General features: G+C 37.5%; 1 protein-coding gene across 1 annotated transcript in view; it reads left to right on the top strand.

Annotated features, from left to right (window-relative positions):
- TUSC3 (tumor suppressor candidate 3) overlaps positions 1-13,004 on the top strand; it is a 194,967-nt gene that overhangs the window by 38,336 nt on the left and 143,627 nt on the right. The window contains exon 3 of the mRNA XM_006167752.1: positions 6,332-6,449. Within this exon, the coding sequence (XP_006167814.1) occupies positions 6,332-6,449 (118 nt within the window). The remainder of the gene's footprint in view (positions 1-6,331; positions 6,450-13,004) is intronic.

The following is a 13,004-nucleotide window of genomic DNA, read 5'->3' as shown; positions in this document are numbered from 1 at the left end:
CTGTCTTTTTTACTTTTTATGGTTTTAGTCCTTTCAGACATGCCTCCATTTTTTTCCAGGTATTTTCACAGTCATACTTTTTCACATTATTCCTGTTCAGTGTTCTTATCCCTCTTTACATTACATAGCAGCTACAATCTGTGTTCCTTTTTAAAAAATAATATACCTTATGTGTGTTTTGGAGTACATGTTGAGACCTTCTCCATCAAGACTCTTAAATATAGAGTTTATCAGGTTTATGTCTTTCTTATTATAGCACATACTAGAACGCTGAGTATAAATATCATTGATGATTAAGATCTAGATTCTACTTTTACATGTGAAATTGGTGTTACTAACATGATGTATGATTTACTCATTACAGCCTTTCGAGTCATCAACATAGTTCCTTTGACATATAATAGACGGATGTCAAATGTTTCTTTTTCATTTTTTCTTCCTAAGACTGTAAGTAGCGTAAAGCAGTCATCGTAAAAGAGCTATTAACTTGTGACGCACATCTAGGAGGGCTCTTAGACTTTCTGGATTCCAAATCTCTAATTTTGGGAAATTTAGTTTTAGAGTATTTATAATGTATTGGCTGGTTAGGAAAGTGCACTATTCTTTATCACTGTCAACAGACCTTTATTAAATGCCTAATTTTAAACTAGGTCCTAGCCATTGGAAATTAGAGTATATAAACAACAGATGCATGCATAAAATAAATGGTGTGACACAAACCTGATCATTTTTGTTTCAGGGGGTTGCTTCAATAGATACCGGAGGTGTAGAGATTAGAATTGACTTCTGAAGGAGATGCAGTATTTGAGCAATGATTTCAAAGAAGGGAGAACATTCTAAGTGAAGTACTTAACATGTGTGGTAAGAATGAACATGGTATATTCATGAAAGAGAGACTCTCCGGATGTACCATGTTCATAGAGACCTAGGTTATGTAAGTTATGGCCAGGGTGTAGAGGGCCTTAACTTTTACTTTGCCCATTGTTGTGATTATAAAGGTAGTGGAAACTTTTCAGAATTTCTGAAGTGTAGGATAGAATCTACAAATTGGTTATTAAGAAGTTAAATCTGGAAAAGTAGAATGATATGGAGTATAGCATTTGAAGTCAAAGTGAATTCATCCTCTGTGAATCCTCATTAGTCTTCATTAATTTTCTTCAATGTGCTTATGAGTATCTTAAATTTCTGGGTGTTCGTATGAGGCCTCTGTCACTAAGCTCCTAGAGATCAGGGATCTTACATTTGTTATTCACTACTGCATTACCAGGCTTCTCGTTGGCACACACATAGATTTGTAGATTGAATGGATTGCTGAATGTGTACCTAATAACAGCTCTGATAGGTCTGGGCTAGGTTGTAACGGTGAGGGAAAGGAAATTCAGCCTTGCTCTTGTTTTAAGTTATTCCGTAAGATGTGATGCATGGATATCGAATACTAAAATATCATTGTTTTCTCCTTGCTCGTTTTTAAAAATGAAACATTTTCATTTTTTAGAATCTGTATTATAATCATAAAAACACTAGTTTTACTGATTTATTATATTTCTCTAAGTTTCATTTTGGAAGTTAAAATACCCCTACACTGGAATTTTGTTGAATACACTCTTAATTGTACCATTCTTTTAATGATTAACAAGCAATATTGGTCTCTTAGGGTTCACTAGTACGCAGAGATGTTCAGACCTGCTTAACTGTCAGTGCCAAATCACTGTTTCCGTTTGAAAATCTATGATGAATACTTATTGGTAATATTATATTCCATATGACTTGACAGTAGTCAAAGTCTATTTTATGGTTCATGCCGGTTAAACTCTATTTTAATTTAAAATTGGAAGAGAAATAGAGAGGCAGTTTTACCTAGGTGAGGCAGGGCATAAACTGTCTTCCTCTGGCATTTCTCTGACAAACAGCATGTTCTTGTGATAGCCAGCTTCCTCCTGCCAGCATCCTCTGCTCTTCCCCACTGCCTGCACCCTTCGTAGGCCTGGCGCTTGCTGTTCTCACTACCTGAAATGCTGTCTCCCTCGCTGTTTTCACTGAGAATTGAGCTTCAGTGCCGCTTTCCCTGGCATACCATCAAAGTAAATCCTCCATTATTTTCTATAAAACCATCCTGTGTGATTTTTCTTTTTCCTCTCAGCATGTATCTTAGCTTTTAATTATTTTTATTTATTTAGTTGCTTACTATATGTCTCCCTGCTAAAAACTAATACCATGAGAATAGACCTTGGAGATTAGTTTACTTCTTGTTACTAGGTACTCAGTAAATAGTTTCTGAGTGAAATACAGTCAATTATATTAGAACTTAAAATGCGTATAACCATCTTTATTGAAAAGTTTTTTAAAAATAGACTATACTTTTCTGCTTACCAAGCACAATGCAGTATTACACTAATCGTTACAATTATAATATTTTTACTATACTGTGATAAAATTATGCCATTAAGATCTTTTATATGACCTCAGGTTATAGCACTGTTGATTTTTAGCCCTTTGAAAATATGTATTTTAATCACAATAACATTATGTGCTCCTTGTTAATGAAAAAGAACAACTTAGTGTGAAATGAAGAATTGTAGCCTCTCCCGCTCGCACTTACCTGTTTGCAGATTTGTGGGCCGGGGCGATGACTTCTTTTTTTTTAATGTTCTCCTGCTGCTTATTTCCTGTCTCCGAATGCTGTTCTTACAACATTTCATTACATGAACTTGATCTTTATCTGAAGTTTTGCTGTGAGAGGTAAACATTTCTCTCTTCTCCCCCGACGTGATTTATGTTGCTTTCGTTGTTTTGTTTGTCATTCTGACAGTAAATAGTGGCCTGGTATTTCTTTTACCTTAACTAGATTTTTCTTCTTGACTCTCTAGTTTGTGACGTGAAGATTAGCAAGCACACTCTTCCCTATTCCCTCTCCTCCTTCCGTGGAGCTGTGCGTCCGTTGTGGTAGTAGGTAGCACTTACGTTCTATAGATTGTTGTAGCAGATAGCACATACATTCTGTACGTGAATCGTAATTACGTTACTATTCTCTGTGTACTGGTTGATGTAGAAAATTGAAAAGTAGTTAACAGCATTCACATGGTCATTTCCGCATACGTGCCGTCCATTGCAAAACAGCCCATTATAATTCTCCCGAGCCCTTGTCTCTGACCCCTTCCCCACTTAATGCTGAAGGAGGTTAACCTTAGGACCAGCTCATCAAAAATTACGATACGTTTCCATTTATTACCTATTTGGACCTTGCCTCTTTCATTCATTGTGTTGTTTTTCCTGTTATGGGAGCACATGTATCTCATTTAACTGTGTTTTTGATGCCTTTCAGCTCTTTCTGATTTTAACAATTTCTTAGAATCTATCCTCTTTTTTTTGGAGAGGTTTTTTTTTTTTTTTTTTTTTTTTTTTTTTTGGGGTTTTTTTTTTTTTTTTTTTTTTTTTTCTATACGATGCATGTGCTCGCCAGGAATACAGAGAGAGACAGAAAGCGAGAAATCACCCCCCAACACATGGGGGATGGCCACGCTGCAATCCTGTTCTCCTCTTGGGATCTTGGGCACTCACGCACATGTGCCCGGCGTGAGTTTTAAGCTACCAGGTCCGGGACTCAAACCGCGGTTGACTACATAGCCATTACACCAACTGCTGGTCCCAGAGTCAATCATCTAAATCCTGAAGTCCGGTTTAGTATGATCTCCTCCACACTGCCTGCACCCCACCTTCACATCAGGCCACAGGGCCTGCACCCCGCCTTCACAGTCAGGCTGCTGCTTCTTTCTCGCTTCATCCACGATTTGTCCCTTGCTGCACTTTCATCTTTTCTCTCCCTGATCGCGATTCTACTGTGGTCTCAAGTGTTCTCACTTTTCAGACTACCTTTTTTATAATTTATATCCTCATTTCCTAAAATGCATGAGAATTAAGAGTTCAGATTCCTTACATTTCTGAAAGCATGTTTATTTCCAACTCAGATGATTTTGGCTCAACATAGAATGGGAAACAGAAAATAACATCCCCTCAAAACTCGCAAAGAAATTGTCCTGTCTGAAATTTTCCAGTCTGCCGGTACCTGGTGTTGCTAATGACCAGTTTGGTCCCAGTCCCATCGTTGCCCTTGTTACAGACTTTCAATTTTATGAAAATGTTTAGGATCGTCTTTTTGTATATTGTGTTCTGAGATACCACAGTAATTCTCAGCGTTGTTGTTCTTGTTGTTTCATTCAAAACCTGGGAAATAATTTGAATTTGAAGGTACTGTCTCCTTTAATCGTATTGTTGCTAGAAATACAATTTTCTCAGTTTTATCCCTTTTCTTTCTGGGTCTCCTGTTTGAAAGTTGAACTGTATCTCTAGGTTTCTCAGGTTTCTTCCCCACAACTTCCCCCCATGCCCACCAATGTGGGTTTTTTGGTGGATTTTATTTCACAATATCTTTAGTATTGGTGTTTTATTTGAGCAATCATGTATTAAGTTTATGATTGTTTTCTCTTGTACTTTCTTTGTTCCTTATATGATACACCCGTGTATGTGTGTGTGTGTGTGTGTGTGTGTGTGTGTGTGTGTGTATGTGTGTGAGAGAGAGAGAGAGAGAGAGAACGAATGCTGTTGACTGAAGCAGTCTGTCATGGACCCTGAGTTTCCTGCCTGTTCTTACTGGATATGCCAAGACCAGCGGCCTGATTGCTCTTCAGCAAGGCAGTTTCTCAGGGCTTGTGCACAGTAAAAGCCTTAGGCAGGAAGATGTCTTGTACCAAACAAAGCAAAGGCTTGTTCCTGCTTGCTGTGAAAACCAGCCCCCTCTCCTGCAGCAGAGTCAGCTATGTTGCGAGCTTCCACCAAAGGGTCTTTGTGTGACCCTGTAAGGCTTTAGGGCACGGGGACTGGTGCAAATGAAAGTAAAATCACAATGTCCTTTGTCTAGCCCAGAGTCTCCTGTCTTCCACCAGCGTTCATGAGAGTAGCAGGCTAATTTGTGAACTTGAGACAGGATCACAGAAGTATCCTAATGAATTTTTCTTTTTAGAGTTTTTGACCCCTCATGTTTGCTTTTGGGGGGAAGCATTTAAATGTCAAATTAAATCATGTCAAGTCATTCTCAAGTGATTTTTAAAAAAAAAATTAGACTGCTTATTAAGCAGTGGAAAGGCTGCCATCGGGACTGGCTGGGGAGACAGAAGTGAGGGTCTGCTGTTCCGTACAGAGTTGAAGTAGTACCCTTAACCATAGCTCCGTTTCTTAACTCCGGACCCTGCTGCTTCTGAATTCAGTGTTTCCTAGCTCCCGACTGCGCCACAGTCTCCTTTGAGAGTGTAGCTTCCTCAATCAAAACTTTTACCTGCTGTCTGTTTTCCAGATAGTTCTTGAGATCTCTTATCTGGTGCTAACTCTATTACAGGTCTTTTTGTTATTGTGGAGTACTCCCTTTTTATTTCTTCCATGTTTGGAGGAGAAGGGATGTGAATCTGAGAGTAGTCAACTATCAGCAAATGGAAGAAGCAACTCCGTTAGTGCTTTCAGTGTTTCCGCAGTCACTTGCTTCTCGTTTCTGTTACTGTGCTTACATCCTTTGGGCAATGCCATTTCCTGTGTCTGTTTCTCTCTGCATCTAAAAATAAAGCTTTATCATCTGAAAATTTAGCAAAATGTCCAATAAAAATGGATTCAAATTAGGAGCGAAGATTAGAGAAAGGTTGGTTTATAGCATCTCTTTTAGCAACTCAGAGAAATTTTTGCTTACTTATATGTTTGAGTGTAAATGCACTTTTAAATAAATGGAATACATAAAAGTACAGTATAACTATTTATAATTTAAAAACATTTTCTCATGATTTCTGTTTTTCTGCTAAACTGAATTGCAAATATTTTTAAAAAGATACTCTATGTCTCTTATTAAGAATTCTTGAAAGATTTATATATAGGAGATGCCAGAAAATGTTTTTATCCCTTACATCAAGAGTTGGCAGACTTTTTAGTTAAAGGACCAAACCCAGCTTGTGGCCCATATGTTTGCTGTTAGTTAGTTAGAACCACTCAGCTTTGCTTTTCTACGCATAGCAATATGTAAATGAATCAGTGTAGCTCTCTTACAATAAGACTATATATGGATATAGGCACCAAAATTTGAATTTTTCATAATTCTCACATTATGGAACATTTCTTTCTCTTTTACTTTTTTTTTAATCATTTTAAATATTAAAGAATAAAATACAACTAGTCTTGTCTTACAGTTTATACAAAAAACTGACAAATACTTGCCCTAGAATTACCTACTTAATTAATGGCTTTGGTAATGCTTCACTATTGATATGTTTCTGTTCTCCCCCACTGTCTTTATCAGGCAAGCAAATGAAGAGTATCAAATACTGGCTAACTCCTGGCGCTATTCATCTGCTTTTTGTAACAAGCTCTTCTTCAGTATGGTGGACTACGATGAAGGAACAGATGTTTTTCAACAGGTAAAGGAGTTATATGTTATTTTGGTAATGTGTTTAAAAGAGTTTGTTATGGTTGACACATTTTTGTTTGCCAGGTAAAAATACAGTTGAGTGAATAAGTTAATAAATAAATGTAAGAAGTAGTTATAGTAGAGTCTGTGATAGAATGGAAATTGTACAGCTTTTGCAATTTGGGACTACCATAAACACATACCGACTTGTACTATAGAGGTATGTTTTTTTCAGTATGTAATTTGCATGTATTAGTCTTATTTTGGTATTTAATTACATGTGATTTATTTTGCAGAGATCTGTGACATTATATTAGGTCATCGGGAAAGTCATGACATATTTTTCTACATTTTTTCTATGGAAAAATGTGTCGTGACTTTCCTGATGACCTAATACTAAAATTTATTGTAAGTTTGTAACCTTCATTTCTTCCAGTATAGCAGATATTTCATATGTAGAATATTAAACACTTATTTTAAAATGTTTCCTATTACTGGTTGAATTGTGCCTCCCCCTCCCCAAATTAACACATTGAAGGTGTAACACCCAGTGTGACTATATGCGGAACTGTGACCCTTAAGGAGGTAATAAAGGGTGAATGAGGTCATAGTGTTAGACTCTAATCCCATTAGGATCAATGTCTTTATAAGAAGAGGCAGAGACACCGGGATTACATGTGTACAGAGTAAAGGTCATGTGGGGATATAGCTTAGAAGATGGCCAGGGGAAAGAAAGGGAGAGGACCAACCAGCAGTTACGGGAGCTGACCTCACATGCCGACCACAGTTTGAATCCTGTCTTTGACAGCTTGAAAAACATGCCAGGTATGTATGCATGCCCCGAGTCCTGATGAGAGGAGGAATGGAGGAAAAGGATTGTAGCATGACCATGCCTCACTTCATTGTGAGTGTTTTCTCTTGCTCTGTTGTCTTTCTCTCTCTCTCTCTCTTTGGTGAGTCTACTCATCCTTTGGCATATATTAAAAACAACTCAGTGAGAAGCTCTCCAGAAACTAAGTCTCATCTTAGATTTTGGATTTTCTAAAAGTGTAAGAAAATAAAATTTGTGGCTTAAGCTACCTACTCTGGAATTTCCTATTCTACCAACTTGAGCATATCAATAGACTCTCATTTGCACAGTCCTCCTTTTAGTCTGTCATTGAGTCCTTCCCTTCCAGGCAGTTTTAAGTGCTTTCTGTGTATTCGCCCATTTAGCTTCACCATGATACAGGGAGAGAGAGACTGCTGTTTTCTCCATTATACAGAAGAGCACGTTAAGGTGTGGAGAAGTGGACCAAGATTACAAAGTTAGTGTATCGTGTGGCTACAATTTGAACCTAACTGTTTGACTTACAGAGCTTTAGCTCTTAATCATGCTGTTATCTAGTACCTATTAATATTTTTATATTTTCACTACTGGATCATTCCCTTCAAATACAAATCTTACTGTAGTGCCCACCACTGATTGGTTTGGGTGTCTTGGCTGAACACATTTTCTTTTCTTTTTTACACATTTGATACATTTTGGCATAAGGCTCTACCAGGTTGTGGAAAAGCATTTAGGTTCTGTAAGGAATTTAGCCTACTTACTGTAAATAGGCCATTAGTGAGTATTTTCATTTAATTTCTTCTAGATTGATTATTTATTACTTATTTGTGGGTTCTGATTGAGATAAAGTTTTTCTTTTTGCTTCCATTACCCTTTTTCTGTTAGTATCCTTTGCTTTTCTTTCTTCCCACCCACTCCCCCCCAAAATATTCTGCCTCCTTAAGCTATTTACAAATGCTTCTGTGTATTCAGCCATTTAGCAAATATTGAGTATTTATAAGAGTAGTAAATGGGTGAGAAAAATATACATAGTTCTTCCCTATAATCAGTTTACAGATTAGGGAACTAACAATAATAGTAATAATCATCATAATAAAGAAAACACATAAGTAAATAATTCTAAAACTTATAAAACAAAATTGCATTACTGTAAGAACCATTATTTCATGTAACTTATAGGTCTCTATGGAATCCCAAGAAAATTGGCCTTAGAGATCATTGGATGGAAATGCTATTTACTATGTATTTGAATTGTCTCTGTCATGGTCTTCTAAGTCCAACTTGATTGCTAGATCTGAGGCTTTAAAGCTCATCTACTCTGGCTAGGGCTTTAAACAAGTGAAAGGAACAGGTGGGTTAGTTGAGTTTCATTATGTTATCTTTGTTTATACACATATGTAGAAAATGAAACGTTCTTTCTTCACTTTTGCAAAGCAATAGACTTTTCTTGTTCTTATTAAAACAAAGTCTTTTTTGGTCTGTCTTTTTATAAATAAACCTTTAATAGAAACACTCATGGGGATCAGCAGTTAATGTAATGGCTGTGTCGCTGGACTCCCATATAGTCGACCGCAGTTCGCGTTCCGGACCCGGTGGCTTAAAACTTACACCAGGCGCGTGTGCGTGCATGCCCAAGATCCCGAGAGGAGAATGGAGGAGAAGGGATTGCGGCGTGACCATCCCCCTCTGGAGGGTGATTTCTTGCTTTCTGTCTCTCTGTCTTTCTGGCGAGCGCACATGCCATATAGCAAAAACCTCTCCAAAAAAAAAAAAAAAAGAAACACTCATATTTCACTTTACTCCTTACTACTATAAGAAATAAAATTGGTAGCCCCCCACATCTGGCCGTTGGTGCTCTTACTAGGGAAGTGGTATGGTGGATCTGGACTGCAGCAACAGGAGAGGTTGTTCCTGGCCTAAGAGGGAGAGCTCTAGCTCAGTTGTCTACCTTTAAAATGCTGGCAGTTAATTTGCATTCGAAAAAAACAACTAGGGGACAAACTAATCCTACCATTGTGTTGCACAGTAACTGTAATTTGCTAGAATATAGATTATATAGATACAGAATTAGACATACTGTTGAATTTTTTTTTTACATTTTAAACATAATTTTACAAAAACATTTGGCGTTGATATGAGAGTTGAAACCAAGATTGTTTTTAATTAAAAAATTTCCTCAGGTTAATTTGGATTCAGCAGAATTCCTAATGTGAGTTTGCTTTGTATTTTCTAAAACCTAGCCGCTGGCTTAGCAATAAGGGTTTTTATTTTAAAATGCAAAAATGTATAAAAGTTATTGCAGTTAATGATTTTTACAAGGAATTGTAATTTACAAAAATGGAAAAAATTTCGCTTCAGTGGAGAACTGCTAAAATTTTTTAGTGCTTGTGTTTTCCACTAAATACTGAATCATATTTTGTTAAAGAATTCTTTCTAAATTGATGTGTTAGAACACTCTCAGCAGTCATATGGTGTCTGAGAGTAATATTCATAACAAATGCAGAAAGTTAGTACTATCTAGCTTGTGGAGAACTTGTTGGGGAAGTATCTTGAATTATAGAGTGCCTTAGAAAAGCCAAGACCTAATGGGTTAAGGATTGTGGCATGTTGGAATATGGTGCTCAGGACTAGAAAATTGGTCAGTGCTCTATCTTGCTTTGTGTAGCCTTGGAGAATCTGTACATTTTAATTAAGGGAAAGACTTTGAATTATATAAATAAAAGAAAGTCTAAAATTTAGAACTTTAAGTCTTAGATAGATTTTTTTTTTTTTAAATAGTTGTTCTAATGCAGGGAGTGAGGATTAGGGGCCTTCCTTCCTTGTAGTCTTGTATGGACTTCGTGTGGACCGTAGCCGTCCATCTCATATGCATCAGTGAGGGAAACAAATGGCGTGGAAGGAGCCCAAGGAAAAACGGAACTGGTAACTGCTTTTGTTCAGTTTAGCCAGCATTATCAAATGTCTGTTACATGCTCCTCTGGAATGCCAGCTGCAGTGACTCCAGGTGACAGCCCTGCAGTGCCATGAGTGCCCCATGTTCATTTCTAGATTTCTGAAATGCCTTCAGAGGGCTTTTCTTCCTTGTTTGATGAATAGCACTTGACTTCCTTCTAGCCATACTGATCTTATCAAATGGTCCCTTGGCAGCCTCTCCTAACCATGCTTTTGTATTTCTTTACATGGCTAAGCTGTGAGTTTCCCAAATCTTTGGGTCAGCAGTGGTGTATTGCACAGTATTTAGCCATCCTCCAAAGTGCTGGACCAACACGAGACCATCCCCGGTTTGTGTCTTAGGTCCTTCTCTACATGACGGGCACATGTAGGTCCTCTGGTTTAGGCTGATTGAAGTCAGGTGGTGTGAAGCCCTTGTTGTGATTGCTGTTTCTTTCTTTCATGGAAGAAGTAAGTAAATGAATTAAAGAAAGGAAAGGGGAGGGAAAGGGAAAGGGAAAGGGAAAGGAAAGGAAAGGAAAGGAAAGGAAAGGAAAAGAGAGTTTTCTAATTCTTTTCTCTTTTTTTGAAAGGGAGATTTTTGCTATAGAGCGTGTGTGCTCACCAGAAAGACAGAAGCGAGAAGTCACCTCCCACCATAGCCATGCCACAATCCCTTCTTCTCCATTCTCCTCTTGAAATTTTGGGCGTGCATGCACATGTGCCTGGTGTGAGTTTAAACTGCTGGGTCCAGGACTTAATCTGTGGTCAACTATGTGGGAGTTGAGTGATGTAACTATTATGCCATTTGCTGATTCTGGGAGTTTTCCAGTTCTTTATGTTTTAGTTCTCTTTTAATTATAAATTCTGTTTTACATTCTGAATGCTTTGCTCATTGTACTTTTTTTTTCTTCTAAATATCATCTGCTCATAACATTTCTGCTCGCTTGTATTACTTTTAAGTTCTGTGTTCCATAAAGGCCTTGGACACAGACATAATTCAGCCAAACTCTTTGCCACTTATAACAAGGATGGCTTTTCCTTGAGTTTTTCATATTTTCTCTTGTCTCCATCAGAATGGAGATGCTCATCAGAATGGCCTTTATTAGTCTCTATTATTACTGTTCATGACCATGTAAGCCCTAAGTAGTTTCATAAAAAATCCTTACATATCTTCTCTTTGTCTGAGCCCTCACTATCTAATCACCATTAATGCTTATTTATGGCAGTCTAGACATTTTTTAGCTTGTTCCTCGAAACTTTTTTAGCCTCTACCCTATTGTACAGTTCCAAAGCCACTTCCATGTTTTCAGGTATTTCTTAAAACATCATCCCATTTTGCTGGTTCCACTTTTGGTCTTAGACTGGTTTTGCAGCTATAATGTAATGCCAGAGATGGATAATTTATTATGCACTAAATTTATGGCTCACAGTTTGGGAGGCTAGGAATTCATAATGTCAAGTTGTTGGTGTCTGGTAAAGGCCTTCTTGCTATTCTATCAAATATCAGAAGGTGAGAGGGTGGGAGAGAGTCAGGGGTTTGAATTGGCCCCTTCCTAATAGCACCAGATTTATCCATGGAGGTAGGGCCCCTCATGGATTAATCATCTTTAAAAGTCCCAACTGTTGTTGTGATGGAAATTACATTTATTTTTCCTAAAGGAACGTATTTTTTTTTTTAAATTTTCAGTTTAATTTCACATTTTACTTAAAGGTCCCCATCATGATGTATACAAAATAAGTGTTGTTTTTTCAACAGAGAACCTTACATTGTTCTGTCAAACATTTGCTCCCTTTGCATCTCACTGACCCTCCAACACTCTCTCTCTCTCTCTGGTCCACTCTCCCCTCCTACAGTCTCTAACATCCACACCCATCCTCTTCACATCACATCTTCAGATCTTCCACTGTAGAGTGCAGACACTCGGTACTAATTGAGTGTGGATATACAGTCTGCATCTTTCAAAGTCTGGTTTACTTCGTTCAACATTGAATCTACTATATGCATCGACTTTGAGTCAAATGATAGTTCTCTTTGTTGTAGTTGAATAATACTCCATAACATATACGTGCCATAGTTTTTCAATGCAGCCATAAGTTTTGGACAGTTAGGTTGGTTCCATGTTTTAGTAATTGTGAATAGTGCTGCAATACACATGGATGTGCTAGTGTCTTTCTGATTGAGTGTTTCTTATCCTTTGGGTAAGGCGTGGGATTGATTACTAGGTCATATGGTAGTTCTGTTTGTAGGTTTTTGAGGAACTTCCATATTGTTTTCCACAGAGATTATAATGGAAATTTAATCTTCAGCATGAATTTCAGAGGCAACAAACATCAAACCATAGTAGACATGGACCAAATATCATTTTTTACCAGTAATTTCTGAAAAGTATTCATGTAAATAACATGAAGGTAAATAATGGAAATATTTTTTAATTCCTTGAGAGAGATATAAAGAGAGTAGGAGAAAGCAGGAGGTGCTTTTCTGAAGCATGGTCATGCGGCAATCCCTTCTCCATTTTTCTACCTTCTTAGAATTGGAGGCATGCCGCTGGGACTGGATTTGAGCTGTGGTTGGCCGTATAGGATCCAACTCAACCACTAAGCCATGGAGCTGGCCCTGGGAATTTTGTCATATTGGCGAAACTAAAACTGAGAAATTCTTTATATATAAATAAAGATATATATAAAATATATATATCTATTCAGGTCTTTCAGGCTAAGCTATATGAAGCTCTATAAAATGATTTGTGGCCATCTTATAAATATAACAGCTATGTCAGGATTCATTTATAGGCAGGGGGG

The sequence above is a fragment of the Tupaia chinensis genome, unplaced genomic scaffold, assembly GCF_000334495.1.
Source record: "Tupaia chinensis unplaced genomic scaffold, TupChi_1.0 Scaffold145057_1, whole genome shotgun sequence".
NCBI classification, from domain to species: domain Eukaryota; kingdom Metazoa; phylum Chordata; class Mammalia; order Scandentia; family Tupaiidae; genus Tupaia; species Tupaia belangeri.
Note: the sequence above shows the minus strand (reverse complement) of the source record. Positions and strands in the feature narration are given on the sequence as shown.